Source organism: Lemur catta, chromosome 1 (genome assembly GCF_020740605.2).
Source record: "Lemur catta isolate mLemCat1 chromosome 1, mLemCat1.pri, whole genome shotgun sequence".
Classification (NCBI taxonomy): Eukaryota; Metazoa; Chordata; class Mammalia; order Primates; family Lemuridae; genus Lemur; species Lemur catta.
In genome coordinates, this window is record NC_059128.1 from 121670059 (window position 1) to 121686169 (window position 16111).

Consider the following 16111-nt stretch of genomic DNA (forward strand, 5'->3'; position numbering starts at 1 on the left):
TATTATCTTCAGATGTTAACAAAAACAGTTAACAGTGACAGTCAATAAAAATTAATTGGAGATTTTAAATGTTTTCTTTTTTAAGATGAGTAGGAGGAAGGATCTCCTTTAAGAAAACACAAGGTAAATTTTGAATTATTCTTAATTTATTAAGCTACAGTAAAACTTTCTGTTAATAATTTAGGCCATTGTTATAATTTGCCTCTTAGAATGGACCTGGCCTTTATGGATGTAACTTTATTTAATCCTAAAGGCAACCTTATAAATTGGGTGGCCCTTTTCCAGTAAGGAAATAGGTTAAATTGATTTCATTATTTGAAGAACTAATAAGTGTATGCTGGGGACTGTGCAAAGAGGTTTATGTGCATTTCTTACCTCATTTTATCCTTATAATGGCTATTACCTGATTTTACTGGCAGGAAATTGGCAGTTTAGAGAAGTCATATCACACTTAGTAAGTAACAGAATTAGAATTCCAATCCAGGTTTCTGATCAAAGTATGTGATGTTAAATAGTACTGTACCTTTTATTTATTTATTTAGAGACAGAGTCTCACTCTGTTGCCCAGACTAGAGTGCTGTGGCTTCAGCCTAGCTCACAGCAACCTCAAACTCCTGGGCTCAAACAATCCTTCTGCCTCAGCCTCTCAAGTAGCTGGGACTACAGGCATGTGCCACCATGTCTGGCTAATTTTTTTTTTCTGTATATATTTTTAGATGCCCATATAATTTCTTTCTATTTTTAGTAGAGACAGGGTCTTGCTCTTGTTCAGGCTGGTCTCGAACTCCTGACCTTGAGCGATCCACCCACCTTGGCCTCCCAGAGTGCTAGGATTACAGACAGGTGTGAGCCACCGCGCCCGGCCTTGTACTGTACCTTTTGTATGCCTTCCTGATTGATGAAGAGTATTCTAATCAGATCAGAAACTTTATTTCTATATGCCATGTTTTATAATATAGAAGAAAAAATTTATGGTATCAAATAATATTAACCTAATAAGAATAATTTGAAATTATAAAATATGATTTCTTTTTATCTACTACTGTGTTAATTACTATAAATAAAGGTAGGGGTAAGTTTGAGCAAATGAAGGAAACAGGTATGTATTTAAACAACAAAGTTTTGAGACTGTAAGAACCCCTTTTATTTTTTAACCACTGTGGGTAACAGGACTTTTTTTTTTTGACACAAGGTCCATCTCTCCATCTTATTTTTGAAATGAATTTCAAAGTAAATTACAGACATCAGTGCATGTTTTCTTAAATACATGAGCGTGCATATTAATTAGAATTTACTGTTTATTTACTGGTTTTTTTCCATTTGAGGTAAAATTGATACACAATGAAATTCACAAATAGTATATATTAACTGAATGTTGACAAATTCATATATTTATATAACCCAACCCCCCCCATCAAGATATAGAACATTACCATCATCCCTGAAATGTCTTTCATTCCCCTTCCTAACCCATCCCCACCCTTACTCCCCAGAAGCCACTACTGTTAGGATTTTTTTTTTTGTCAGAAATTAATTTTGCCTGTTTAGAAGTTCATAAATACATTCTTTTGTGTAAAGTGATTTTTACTCACTGTAATGTTTTTGAGAGTTAACCCATGTTGTTGAATGTATAAGTAGGTTCATTCCTGTCTACTGCTGAGTAGTATTCCACTGTGTGGCTCTTATCTGTCCTCCCATTGGTGGACATTTGGGTGGTTTCCAGTTTTGGGCTATTATTGAATAAAGCTGTTTGAACATTCTTATTCGGTCTTTTTGTGGGCTTGTGTTTTCATTTCTCTTGGGTAAATACTTAGAAGTGGAATTGTTGGGCCATATGGATTGTGTATGTTTGATCTTGTAATATCTATCATGCCTGTTTCTCCATAACAGTGTATGAGAGTTCTTGTTACCCTATATCCTCCCCATCATTTTATGTTGTTAGCCTTTTCCATTTTAGCCATTCTGGTGGGTGTATAGTGGGAGAGGTGGCATTGATCTATCTGGGAAGATGACTTTTGAGCAAAAACTTGAAGGAGGTGAGGAAGCAAGCTATTTCTTCTAAGTCCGACAAACAGCAAGGAATCTAGTATGACTAGAGCAGAGTGAGTGAAAAGGAGTAAACGATGCCAGCGAGGTAACAAGGACAGGGAATGTAAATCATGTAGGACTTTGTAAGCAGTTTTAAGGACTTTGGTGTTTATTCTGAGTGAGATGGGAAATAATTGGAAGAATTTGAATAGAAGAATGGCACAATCTTCCTTGTATATTAACGGGATTACTCTAAGAGATGAAGAATAGCTGAAGTGGAAGCAGGGAACCAGTTAGAAGACTATTATAATGAGTCAGGCAAGAGTTGGATGTTTGGATGTAGAAAAACTAGGTGGTATTTGCTGGAGCAGTGTTCTAGAATAGGGTTAATGTTTTGGTTCTTAGAAATGTCATTTGAAAATAGGAGAGAAAATAATTCACCTCAGGCCTTTTATTCAGGTAGCAGTGGTGTCTAGCTCTACGTAAATAATCAGGGATTTAAACTTCTTAAGTAGTATTTTATAGAATTAGTCATTACTTACTTGCCCATAAGGAATTTTATACATTGTTACTGCTTTTAGTAAACTTTTTAATTCAGTAACCTAAAAGGTCTAAATGTGGTTTTAATTGTTGTTATGGCTAAGTGTTGAGGTCATTATTTGCTTAAATAGAAACTTAATGAATAAATGAATATAATTTAATCTTTGTTTAGGAATCCACATAATATGACTTTGAGTAGCTCTTTTTTAATTTGGTGATATTTATTAGACTTTTATTATAGAGCAAGTAGAAATATCTTTTTTAATTTTTTTCATGCATTTCATTTAGGTTGATCCTTTTCATCTTTACATAGTGATAATTTATAAAATATTGAGTACCTAGAGTAAGACAAAATATTATATTAGGTGCTGAGTAAGTTACAAAGATAATGTTATTTAGTCCTCATCCTACAAAGATTTACTGTCCCCAAATACTGCAGGAGAATACACTGTTTGAAGGAAAAGATACAAATGTAAATTAGACATGGTCTCTACTCTTACAAGAGCTCACATTTGAGAGATCATTATGTAAACAAATAAATACAGCACGATGTCGTAAGTATGGATGTAGCACTGCAGGAGCACAAATGAGGGAGAAATTCTTCTAGGAGAGGCAGAGGCAAGATAATTTTAAACTAGACTTTGAAGAACAAGTAGGAGTTCATCAGCAGAGACTCCCATCTCTGTGAACAAAGGTACTGAGCAGACGTTTACAACACATTTGCAAAACCTACCCCTTCAGATAGGTTTTATCTACAGAGAGCTGATGTCACTTTTATTTAACTAAAACAATTGTATTTTCTGACTTCTTAAATATTAGCGATATGCTCTGTTTAGAAATAGTTAACCCTTTTGCATTAACTACCCATGCATTGAATATAGACTATAAAAAGTCACTGGAAAAGGTAATATTTTTCACGGAGATATGCAAAAATAACAGAGGAGAGTAAAAGGAAGAGCATTTCCTGCTGGAGAGAAGAGAGGAGAAAATGGGTAAGGAAAAAAATATATGTTATACAAATAATAAAAATACATAGCAGGGTGGCTTCCCAGACTTGGGTCAGATGACGAAGCTAGATTTGTACTTGGGTCTCTAAAGCCTGTGCTCTTCCGTTGTACTAAGCAGGCTGAACTAACAGAAATGAATACTCTTGAGAGCGAGGTTCATGGAGTGAAAGTGTGCCTCTGAACTTTCTAAAGATCCCTGTTCAGTCTTTTCTGATGCTCTTTTTATCGTCCATACTGCTATGTATGCAAAACATGTTATCTATATTTGCAGTGCAAGAGGCTTTTTCAGTTACTTGCTTAATGTAAATTATGGTTCATCTAGTTCCATTTTTATGAGATTACATATAAAAGAATTATTTAAATTATTTCATGTTATTTACTTTGTTTCCTGTAAGATGAGACTGATTTGAGAGTTTGTGCCCCAGTTATTTTATGGAAAATTGGGATTGATTTTAGTGTTTTATATTTTCAAAACACATTGTACTTTTCCTTCATAGCACTTATTATACTTTACAATTTATTTTCAGGACTATTTTATTAATATCTGTCCTCTCTACTAGAGTGTAAGCTCTACAGTGTTATGTAGAAAATGTCTGTTTTATTTACCATATCCCCAGTACCAGGTACATAATAGTTAGCACTCAGTAAATATAGACTAATTAATGAACCTACTTAAGCCCATATGTTCTGCTCCATATCTCTAGTTTTTGTTTTACACCAGCATTTCCTAAACTGTTTTCCAAAAGTTGTCTACGAACTATTAATGGATAATTTCTGAAAAAATGATTCTGTGGTCATAGGTTTGGAATGGTCATATCCTTCCTCATGAAGAAGCATGATTTACATTAGCGTGTTAAAAGCTCTCAGAAGTGCTTAAGTAAAAAAAATCTAAGTTTTGAACCCAGCCTTTTCTATACTTTTTTTTAATTATTGAACTCTTTATTGATAATTTGAAATTAGTATTCCAGTGAACACAGTTTGGGAATGCTAGCCTATTTAATGCTGCAAGCCAGTTTATTCTGAAATTTCATTCATAGATACTGTCTTCAGGGAATATCTGAACTTTTTATATAATTGTAATTTAGACTTGTATAATCTTAGGTACTTAGTCAAGGCATTCAAAAAATATCTATTGAACTGAATACAGAACTCATCATTCTAATTTATTTCGTTTGTTACTTAGCTTCATCATTTTACATCTTCCTATTCAAAGCAAAAATAATTTCATTTTCAATTATTATTTAATGTTATTTTATGGAAATAGATGTATATAGCTTTGGGTTTTAAAAATACTTTCTTTACCTGGAAAACTATGAGTAAATGAATATTTTACTCTTGAAAGAAGCTGACATAGATGGGAAGAGTTTTACTGAATCAGGTAAATTATGTCTTTTAGAAATTACCATTGTTTTAGAAAGTCATTTAGTAAAATGTACTTGAAATATTTTTTCTGCCAAAAAGTATTACAAGTACATTTTAGAAATATGAGAAATAAGGAAAAGTATGAAAGAGTTTCAAAATTGTATCGCCCACAGGTAATTTGTTAACTTTTTGGTGTGTATGCTTTAAAATGTTATTTATATGTGTGCATGTATACATGCATACATATTCATTTAAGCACCGTGCTTTGTGCTTAGCACTATTTTAGGGTGATGATATAGCAGTGAACAAAATAGATAAAAATCCCTGCTGTCTTGATGCGTAAATTGGGGGTAGGGGGACAGATGGGTGACAATAGTAATCAAACCAAGTATATGGCATATCGGAAGGTGGTAAGTGCTATGAAAAAATAAAGTATGGAAGAGGATAAAGGAGTATAGGGAAGATTGAGATAGATACACTTTCAGACTTTTTTCTAAATAGAGATATACTCAACTGTGTCTTTCTCTAAAAAAATATTTAAACAAATTTAAACAAAATTACTGAACATATAATTTTCAGATGCCTCTTTACTTAATAAACTGATAGTTTACCCATGTCATTAAATATTATTCTGGACTATTTAAAAGCTGCCTAAATTCTATTTTATAGACTATGGTTTATTTTCTACATAGCAACCAGGTTGATCTCTTAAAATCCTTCAACCACTGTTGCTCTTAGAAAAAAGACAGATTCTTGACATTGTGCAGATGAATTTGTTCCCCACCTTACTTACCCTTACTTACCCAGCCACATTGGCTTGCTCTGTCCAGTCTCCTTGTATACACTAGTCCCCCTACAAGTGCTTCTGCTTTGTGTAGTTTCAGTTACTTGAGGTAAACCATGGTCCAAAAATATTAAATTGACAATTCCAGAAATAATTTGTAAGTTTTGAATTAGTTTTCAGTAGTAGCCTAACACTACATCACAATGCCTCTATCATTCACCTCACTTCATCTCATCATGTAGGTATTTTATCATTTCAGTGTCACAAAAAAGGTGATTTTAGTATAATATTTTTAAAAAGAGACCATATTCACGTAACTTTTATTATAGTATATTGTTATAATTGTTCTTTTATTATTCATCTCTTATTGTGCCTAATTTAAAAATTAAACTTTATCATAGGTATATATGTATAGGGAAAAAAACATAGTATATATATATAGCATTTGGTACTATCTGCAGTTTCAGGCATCCACTGAGGGTCTTAGAGCATAACCCCTGTGGATAAGGGGGGCATTGTTATACTTGGGGAGGAAATAAATATAAATAATAGAAGATAATAGTTATACCAGTAGTTGAGGAATAAGTTTGTTTTTTACTTATGACTTAGAAGAACTTAACCATATTTGCTCTATATTATATACATCTCTGGCCCTTAGTACTCTATTCTTCTTTATTCAACTTTTAATTAAAAAATTTAATTATAGAAATGATTATAAAATTATAATTTTTGAATTATAAAATTTTCAAATTTATAGAAAATATACCTTCAACTAAAGTCTATAGTTGTTAGTAATTTGCATTTTCTTCTAATTCTGTAAATCGTGGGTTTTTTAATTGAACTATTTGGAAGGAGGTTGCACACATCATGACCCTTAAATGCCATTATAAAGTGAGGATCATATTCTTGACTGTTAAAGATATGAGGAAGTCATGAATTGTGTGAAATATTTTATGCAATGATAAAACCACAAATAAGATTTTTTAAAGCAGTGAGTTTTCACTATAATATTGATAAACAAAAATTTGATTTCATGATTATGAAAAATGGATATAAACATAAGGGAAGTTTTTTCTGCAGAACACTGTTCACACAGAAGATATAAATAGTAACTAAGCACGTAAAACACTTCAGCTTCTCTAAAAATGAAAGGTATACATTGGCTACCATGTATTGAGTACTTAGTGTGCCTCAGGCATTTTAACCACAATTCCATATGGCAGGTATACAGTGTGCGTCTACAAATAATAAAACTGTTGCTGAGAAATAGTAAATAATTTGTCCCAAGTCCCAAAGTCATAGGACTAGTAAACTGTGGAGCCAACATTCAAAATCCAGGGCATTCTTGTTTACAAACTCCATGTTCTTAACGACCATGCTATATTTTCTTGCCTACAAAAATCAAAACACCTTAGGGGTCCTGTTTTACACCTGAAAAAAGAACTTTATTACGGTTCATCTGAAAAAATTAAATAACCAGAAGAAATCTGGGGGAAGAATTTGCCTTACTAGATAACAGAATGTATGAGGCTACACTGTTTTGGTTTTTTTGAGACAGTCTCACTCTGTTGGCCAGGCTAGAGTGCTGTGGCGTCAGCCTAGCTCACAGCAACCTCAAACTCCTGGGCTCAAGCGATCCTCCTGCCTCAGCCTCCTGAGTAGCTGGGACTACAGGCATGTGCGACCATACCCGGCTAATTTTTTCTATATGTATTTTTAGTTGTCCAGCTAATTTCTTTCTATTTTTTTAGTAGAGACGGGGGTCTCACTCTTGCTCAGGCTGGTCTCGAACTCCTGAGCTCAACTCCAATCCGCCCGCCTTGGACTCCCAGAGCGCTAGGATTACAGGCGTGAGCCACCGCACCCGGCTGAGGCTACACTGTTTAATATTGGCATAGGAGAGAGCTGAATAGAGCAGGAAAAGAAAAAAGCGTGGAAATACTCCCAGTTGCAACAGAAATGTATTATATAATATCAGACATTTTTAATGATTAAGGAGAATAGATGATTTAATGTGTGACATTAAGACAGGAAGCTCACTATTTGGGGAAAAAAGTTAGATCCTTCTCTTACACAGAAAATAAATTAGAAATGTAAAAATAAGTAAATTGTAAAAAAGGGTAAAAACCTGACAAGGGTGAATGTTTTTTTCATAAGCTTGAGGTGGGAGGATGGGGTAGTATGTGAAGCATTCATTTTTTGATCAATTAATAATCTTAGACATTGGCATATTCTGTTCTCACCTACAACTACCTCTCATTTGGACCAGAGGTCTCATATAACAGAACTAGTGAAACAAAATGAACAAATTCTTGAGTGTATGTTCCAAAAGTATTACTAGGAGTAAGAACAGATTTGCAGGAGAGTCCAAGAGGTAAACGGTATCTCTCATATGTTCACCTACGCACAGAAATGATAGATGAAGGGTTCTGAGCTGGAAACAAAATGCAAATTATGAATAAAGTGCCTTGAGTTTGGTGTGTTTGTGCTGGGGGTACGTCAAAGAATATCTCTCTTGACATGTAGAGAGTGTATCAGAGTAGAAGAGCATATGTAACTGACTGATGCTGGGGCTGACAAAAGCACCCTGTGTCAGTGGGCATTCGGGTCCAGTAGATAGGACAACAAGCTCTATCAAAGTGTAAGAGGATACAGTTAGCCATTAAGTCCCGCCATTTCCCCCACCCTCCATGCACGTATGCATACTTAGTTTCTGTCAGCTCCCAGGAGACACTAGGCATCCTGAAGGTTTAGAATGAAAGATCAAATTGAGTTATAAAAAAGAAAATGTTTGCTTACACATCCTAGTTCCTGTATAATTTATGTGTTATTAAGTAAGATAAAACTATAAAGGAAAAGATTAATAAATTAGATAGACAAATAGAAGATCTTTCCTATATGGAAAAAATAGTCTTAACAAAATCAGAAGTCAAAAGACTGCAGAAAAATATTTGGTAAGATTTATTACATGGAACTGATTTTCTTAATATTAAAAAGGAAATTAACCCAAGTATTTAATTATCAGTGAGAAAAAGAAAAGCAGCACTTTTGAAAATGAGCAAAGAACAACAACAACATTTGAGGGAAGAAAAACTTAACCATCATTTGTAAAGAAATTAACCTAAAATAACAAGATGGGTAAATATTTTTAAATTCAAAAGGGATTTTGAGAAGTAGTTACCTCAGGGAATAATACAAATGTATGTTGTCGTAACCTTATATATGCCCTCAAGCACTTCCTTTTGTAGTTGTCCTACAGATGCTTTCACAAGTCCACGAAGATATGTTGTACATAATACAGGATGGGTTTTTGCAGTATTTGGGAAGGAAGGTAGAAGGTAGGCATTTAGGTTGTTTCCAAGGTTTTTTCCTATCAATTTTTGCCTGGTTAAATAAATTATGGTACATCTATATAGTAGAATACAATGTAGCTGTTGCAAAGAATATAGTAGAAGTATTGGTATGGAAAGATGTCCAGGATCTAGCAAGTGAACCAAAGCTAGGGATAAAGTTCTATATTGCATAGTAGAATACCACGTATACACTTACATGTATATACACATTTATGTGGCATCCTACTATGCAATATGTAGTATATACTACTATATTATATATAATGTATATATTTCTATATTATGTATAGTAGGCTCCTATATATTTATATATTTGTATACACATTAAAATATCTGAATATGTCCATTCTTAATGGGAGCTACCTGTGAGGCCTGGAACTTTTCATTTTATACTGTTGGAATGTTTTTTACATACGGACTTGTATTTTTATATATATAAAATAGTTTGAATTTAATAAAATGTGTGCCAGAATTCAGTGTTGGTAGGGCTGGGTGAGGAACAATACTTTGTGGCAGCTGGTGGTATCACAAACTGGCAAAAGCTTCATGGGTGGAGACTAAACCAAAGTTTATTTTTAACACCTGTTATATGCTAGGCATTATACTATTTTATTTACATCTCTAACCAACTCTGTAAAGTAGATTCTAGTTTTCTCTTACTGGGTGAAACAGATTTAGAAGACTGATGTTTCTTGCCAGGAGTCACAAACTGTTCTAGTGTTGCAGTTGAATTCTAATCCAAACAGCCTAAGTGCAGAGCATTGTGCTTTCTGCTCCTGTACATACTCTGCTACTGTTCAAAAAGGGTTCGGAAATTTGTAAGAAAGGTTATTACTTAAGACAAAAGACAGAATTTGAATCTGTGTCTGTTTCATGAACTAAAAATGGAGATAATAATCTCTACCCTTCTTTGAAGAGATCCGTTTTTTTTTTTTTTTTTGTAACAGAGTCTTGCGCTGTTGCCCGGGCTAGAGTGCCATAGCGTCAGCCTAGCTCACAGCAACCTCAAACTCCTGGGCTTAAGCAATCCTCCTGCCTCAGCCTCCCAAGTAGCTTAGATTACAGGCATGCGCCACCATGGCCGGCTAATTTTTCTATATATATTTTTAGCTGTCCGTATAATTTCTTTTTTTTTTTTTTTTTTTTTTTTGAGACAGAGTCTGACTTTGTTGCCCGGGCTAGAGTGAGTGCCGTGGTGTCAGCCTTGCTCACAGCAACCTCAAACTCCTGGGCTTAAGCGATCCTACTGCCTCAGCCTCCCGAGTAGCTGGGGCTACAGGCGTGTGCCACCATGCCCGGCTAGTTTTTTCTATATATATTTTTAGTTGTCCAGGTAATTTCTTTCTATTTTTAGTAGTGATGAGGTCTTGCTCTTGCTCAGGCTGGTCTTGAACTCCTGAGCTCAAGACAATCCGCCCACCTCGGCCTCCCAGAGTGCTAGGATTACAGGCGTGAGCCACCACGCCCGGCCAGATCCTATTATTAATAGTTGATTTGTATGAAAGTACCTTCTAAATTTACAGAGTACTATAGGAATAGGAGATTTGAATCAATGAAATCTTTTTTTATCCATAGCCTGCTTTCTTTATATGATAACCTCAAATGTTTTAACTCTTTTTCTTCGAACCTCTTCTGTAAAATGCAAGTTTTAATAGTTCTAGTCAACTTTTTGGAATCTCTTTGTATAACTCTCAATTTGGTGTAGTACCTTTCCTTAATTGAGGAAATATTCAGTATTTCTAACAAAATGTTCTTGTTTTCTACTTAAAATATTTTTATCAGCTGGGCATGGTGGCACGTGCCTGTAGTCCCAGCTGCTTGGGAGGCTGAGGCAGGAGGATCACTTGAGCCCAGGAGTTGGATTCTGCAGTGAGCTATGATCACACCACTCAAGCCTGGGTGATAGATCAAGACCCTGTCTCTTAAAAAAAAAATGTTTTTATCACTAGTTATTATTAACAGCATGCTTTCAAGATCTGCTAAAATCCCACTATTTTAAAAAAAAAAAAGGAGCAAAACCCTCTTTGTAAGTCTATACGTTCTGTTTGCTACTTTTTAATACTACATAAACTTATCTATTTTTCCTTTTTTTAGGAACATCATCTTCAGCGGGCTATTTCAGCACAGCAGGTGTATGGCGAGAAGAGGGATAATATGGTTATACCAGTCCCAGAGGCAGAAAGTAATATTGCTTACTATGAGTCTATATATCCTGGGGAATTTAAGATGCCAAAGCAGCTCATTCACATACAGCGTAAGTATTAGTAATTATTCTTTTAATAATTGTGTTTTCTATATTTATCCTCTTATGTAACTTGACAGATTTTTATCTGTTCAAGAACATTTTCTTTACCTGTTTTATAGACCAGCATCAACTTGAGAGTTACTTAGAGCCCATCTTCAACTTTTAAAATTGTGTTTGAACACCTACCTGACAAAAAAGATAGCATTTATCTTTCTAGATTTTTAGTTCCATCCCAGTATGGAATCTTATGTTGCTTTAGACAAGTAGGATAAATAATATATTTCAGATACAGAAATAGTTTTCTTCCTGCTCAGAATCAGTAATATTAATAGTTTTCAAGAACTTCTTGATGTAAGTGAGGGGTCAGCAAACTTTTTATGTAAAGGGTCAGATCGGAAATATGGTAAGCTTTGCAGGTCATTCATTCTCTGCCACAACTAGTCAGTTCTGCTGTTGTAGCGCAAAAGCAGCTATGGAGAATACAGAACAAACGTAGCTGTGTTCCAGTAAAACTATTCATAAAAACAGATAGCAGGGCAGAATTGAACCATGAGCCATCTATGTTTCTACTAGTAAAGTGATGATAATTTTTAAAATTTAGTGTTCTAATTGGAAACTTACTTCACTTAATAGTGATGTAAGGATAGAATTGATCCTTTGTTAGCTTTTACATTTGATGATGAACAGCTGAGAGCCTGTGCCCAATCTCCAAGTAGTTGACAATCTGAAAACAAATAGTTGGGCTGGGGCGGTGGCCCATGCCTGTAATCCTGGCACTCTGGGAGGCCGAGGCAGGTGGATCCTTTGAGCTCAGGAATTCAAGACCAGCCTGAGCAAGAGCGAGACCTTGTCTGTCCTAAAAATAGAAAAAATTAGCTGGCCATGATGGCACATACCTGTAGTTCCAGCTACTCCGGAGACTGAGGCAGGAGGATCGCTTGAGCACAGGAGTTTGAGGTTGCTGTGAACTAGGCTGACGCTATGGCACTCTTAGCCCAGGCAACAGAGTAAGATTCTGTCTCAAAAAAAAAAAAAAAATAGTTGAAAGGTTAGTAAGGTAAATTCCAGCAGCTTTCATTGTGTTTGTTGACCTTTGTGATCAAGGGGTTTTTCTAGGGGCCCATCTAAAATTGTTTTAGGGCAATATAAACCTATTTTGTTTTTATTCCTCCTTGTAAGCACATAGATAAACCAGTTTTAACTAGTTTCTAACCTATGGCATGTGTTTACTTGTGCACTCACATGTTTAAGAGACAAATACAGACATTGTAAACAAATCTGGCAAATATTAGAACCTAAAAAGTTGTTCTCTGGAAAATCATGTCAGTGTTTCAGATCCTCTCAAAGGATCTGAAAGCTCTAGGTCTGATCCTCCCTGTGCATGTTAGCTGGAACCACATTCTATTCCACTGCCACAAATGTATGCTTGTAGGTTAAAGCAAGATTGAGTAAAGTAAGATAAAATTATATTAATTAATTTATATTATTATATCAAAAACTTTGAATACAATCTTAAAGATGTCCTACTTATTGATGATTTAAATCCACAAAACAGACTGGGCACAGTGGTTCATACCTGTAATCCCAGCACTTTGCAGGCCAAGGTAGGAGGATTGCTTGAGGCCAGCCCAGGCAACATAGCAAGACCCTGTCTACAAAAAAATTGAAAAATTAGCCAGTTGTGGTGGTGCATGCCTATAGTTCCAACTATTGGAAGGCTCAGGCAGGAGGATCCCTTGAGCCTAGGAGTTTGAGGCCGCAGTGAGCTATGATCTTGCCACTGAATTCCAGCCTGAGTGAGAGAGCAAGACCTGTCTTTTAGAAAAAAAAAAAAAATCATTTTACATTTACATTTTACTGGTAACTAGTGGTCAGAAAAGTCAAAAGGTATTATATTGAGAAAGGAATTGACTCTGCTGATATTGTAATCAAATAATAGTAATAAAATGGCAGAAGAATTGTAGCTTATTTGGGAGGAAAATTTTTTACTCAGTACAAATCTGAGGTATCTTATCTTTGGAAAGATGTATACTTTGGAATATTAGTTAAAGGCAGAGCAGCTAAATCTGTGTTAGCTGCCATAGACCCATAGGTGATTGTAAAGAAATGTACAAAGAAGGCCAGGCATGGTGGCTCACGCCTGTAATCCTAGCACTCTGGGAGGCCGAGGCGGGTGGATCGCTCAAGGTCAGGAGTTCAAGACCAGCCTGAGCGAGACCCTATCTCTACTAAAAATAGAAATAAAAATTATCTGGACAATTAAAAATATATATAGAAAAAATTAGCCGGGCATGGTGGCGCATGCCTGTAGTCCCAGCTACTCGGGAGGCTGAGGCAGTAGGATCGCTTAAGCCCAGGAGTTTGAGGTTGCTGTGAGCTAGGCTGAGGCCATGGCACTCACTCTAGCCTGGGCAACAAAGTCAGCCTCTGTCTCAAAAAAAAAAGAAATGTACAAAGAAATCTCTTGCACAGTTCCTCCAGCCTCATCGAGTGTTAACCTCATGCACAACTATAGTAAAATATCAAAACCAAGAAATTGGAATTGGTACAATCTGTAAGATTTATTCAGATTTCACCAGTTATACATGCACATGTGTTTGTGCTTCTGTGCAGTTTTATCACATGTGTATCCTTACATAACCACCACCACAATCAAGATATTCAACTGTACCATCATTAGAAGACTCCTTCTTGTTAGTTTTATAGCCATACTTATCCCCTGCCTGCCGTACCCTGGCAACCACTAATCTGTTCTCCATCTGTATAATTATGTTAGTTCACAAATGTTATATAAATGGAATCATGCAGTGTATATCCTTTAAAGGTTGGCTTTTTTCACTCAACATAATGTCCGTGAGGTTCATCCTGTTGTTGCATATGTCAATAGTTCATTCCTCCGTATTGCTGAGCAGTATTCTATGATTTGTATATACCAGTTGTTACCCATTCACCCATTATTGGAGGACATTTGAGTAGTTTCCAGGTTTTGACTATTACAAATAGAGCTGGTATGAACATTCATGTACAAGTTTTTGTGTGAACATAAGTTTTTATTTCTCTGGGATAATACAAGTGTAGTTGCTGGGTCATCCATTTTTAGTTTGGACAGGAACTGCTACACTATTTATTTCTCTAAGTAGATGCACCATTTTACATTATCACCATCTATGTATATGTGATCCAGTTTCTCCATATCTTCTCCAGCATTTGGGGTTATCACTATTTTTCATTTTAACCATTCTAATAGGTGTGTAGTTATACCTCATTGTACTTTTAATTTACGTTTTCCTAAGTGGCTAATACGAAACATCTTTTCACGTGTTCATTTGCCATCATATATCCTTTTTGGTGAAAATATTGTGCATGTATTTTGTCCATTTTCAAATGGATTGTTTTAATGTGGAGTTTTAAGGGTTTTTTTAACAATATACTCTATATATCACGTTTTCTTAATTCGCTTGTGAATTGATGGGCACTTAAGGTTGATTTCACATCTTTGCAATTGTGAATTGTGCTGCAGTAAACATTCGAATGCAGACGTCTCTTTGATGAGATGACTTCTTTTCCTTTGGGTAGATACCCAGTGGTGGGTTTGCTGATTTCTTTGAGGAATCTCCATACTGTTTTCCATAGAGATTGTACTAATTTGCAATCCTGCCAACAGTGTATAAGCATTCTTGTCTCTCTGCATCCATGCCATCATCTATTGTTTTTTGACTTTTTAACAATGGCCATTCTGACAGGGGTAAAGTAATATCTCATTGTGATTTTAATTTACATTTCCTGGGTGATTAGTGATGTTGAGTATTTTTTCATATGTTTGTTGGCCATTTGTCTATCTTCTTTTGAAAAGTTTCTTTTCAAAAAAAGTGTGTCTTCTGCCCACTTTTTTTTTTTTTTTTTAGAATCAACTGTGTGTTTTATTTTATTTATTTATTTTTTTATTTCAGCTCTTCATGGGGGTACAAAACCACAGGTTACATACATTGTCCGTGTCCCGCCAGTCCCCCTGAGTCAGAGCCCCAGGCGCGTCCACTCTCCAGACAGTGCGCCTGGCATACACCATGCAGTCATACCTCCATCCCCTCCCCCCCCACCTCCCCGAGTTAGCACCTTCAAGCATGACCATTCCCCAGACAATGCACAACGCACTCATCATGCAGGCATGCATCCATCCGCTCCCCCCATCCCCTGTCTCAGTCTGATATCCAGTTGGTATCCTTTCCCGATGTGCATTTAGGTGATGATCAGGGAAACCAGTTTTCTGGTGAGTACATGTGATGCTTGGTTTTCCATTCTTTGGATACTTCACTTAATATAATGGGTTCCAGCTCTCTCCAGGAGAACCAAAGAGATGTCGTATCACCGTTGTTTCTTATAGCTGAGTGATACTCCATGGTATACATATACCACAGTTTACTAATCCATTTGTGGATTGATGCTGCTCACTTTTTAATGGGATTGTTTTTTTCTTGCTGATTTGTTTGAGTTCTTTTTAGATTCTGGATATTAGCCCTTTACCACATGTGTAGTTTGCGAATATTTTCTCCCATTCTGTAGGTTGTTTGCTCTGTTGATTATATCCTTTGCTATACAGAAGACTTTTAATTTCATTAAGTCCCATTTATTTATTTTTGTTGTTGCTGTATTTGCCTTTGGGATCTTAATCATAAATTCTTTGCCTAGGCTGATGTCTAGGAGGGTTTTTCCTACATTTTCTTCTGGAATTTTTACGGTTTCATGCCTTACACTTAAGTCTTTTATCTATCTTGAGTTAATTTTTGTATATGGC

General features: G+C 35.6%; 1 protein-coding gene across 5 annotated transcripts in view; it reads left to right on the forward strand.

Moving 5' to 3' along the window:
• EPC1 (enhancer of polycomb homolog 1) overlaps positions 1-16111 on the forward strand; it is a 97074-nt gene that overhangs the window by 51105 nt on the left and 29858 nt on the right. For all 5 annotated transcript variants that reach the window (XM_045554224.1, XM_045554240.1, XM_045554209.1 and 2 more), the window contains exon 2: positions 11169-11328. In XM_045554224.1, coding sequence (XP_045410180.1) covers positions 11169-11328 — 160 coding nt within the window. The remainder of the gene's footprint in view (positions 1-11168; positions 11329-16111) is intronic.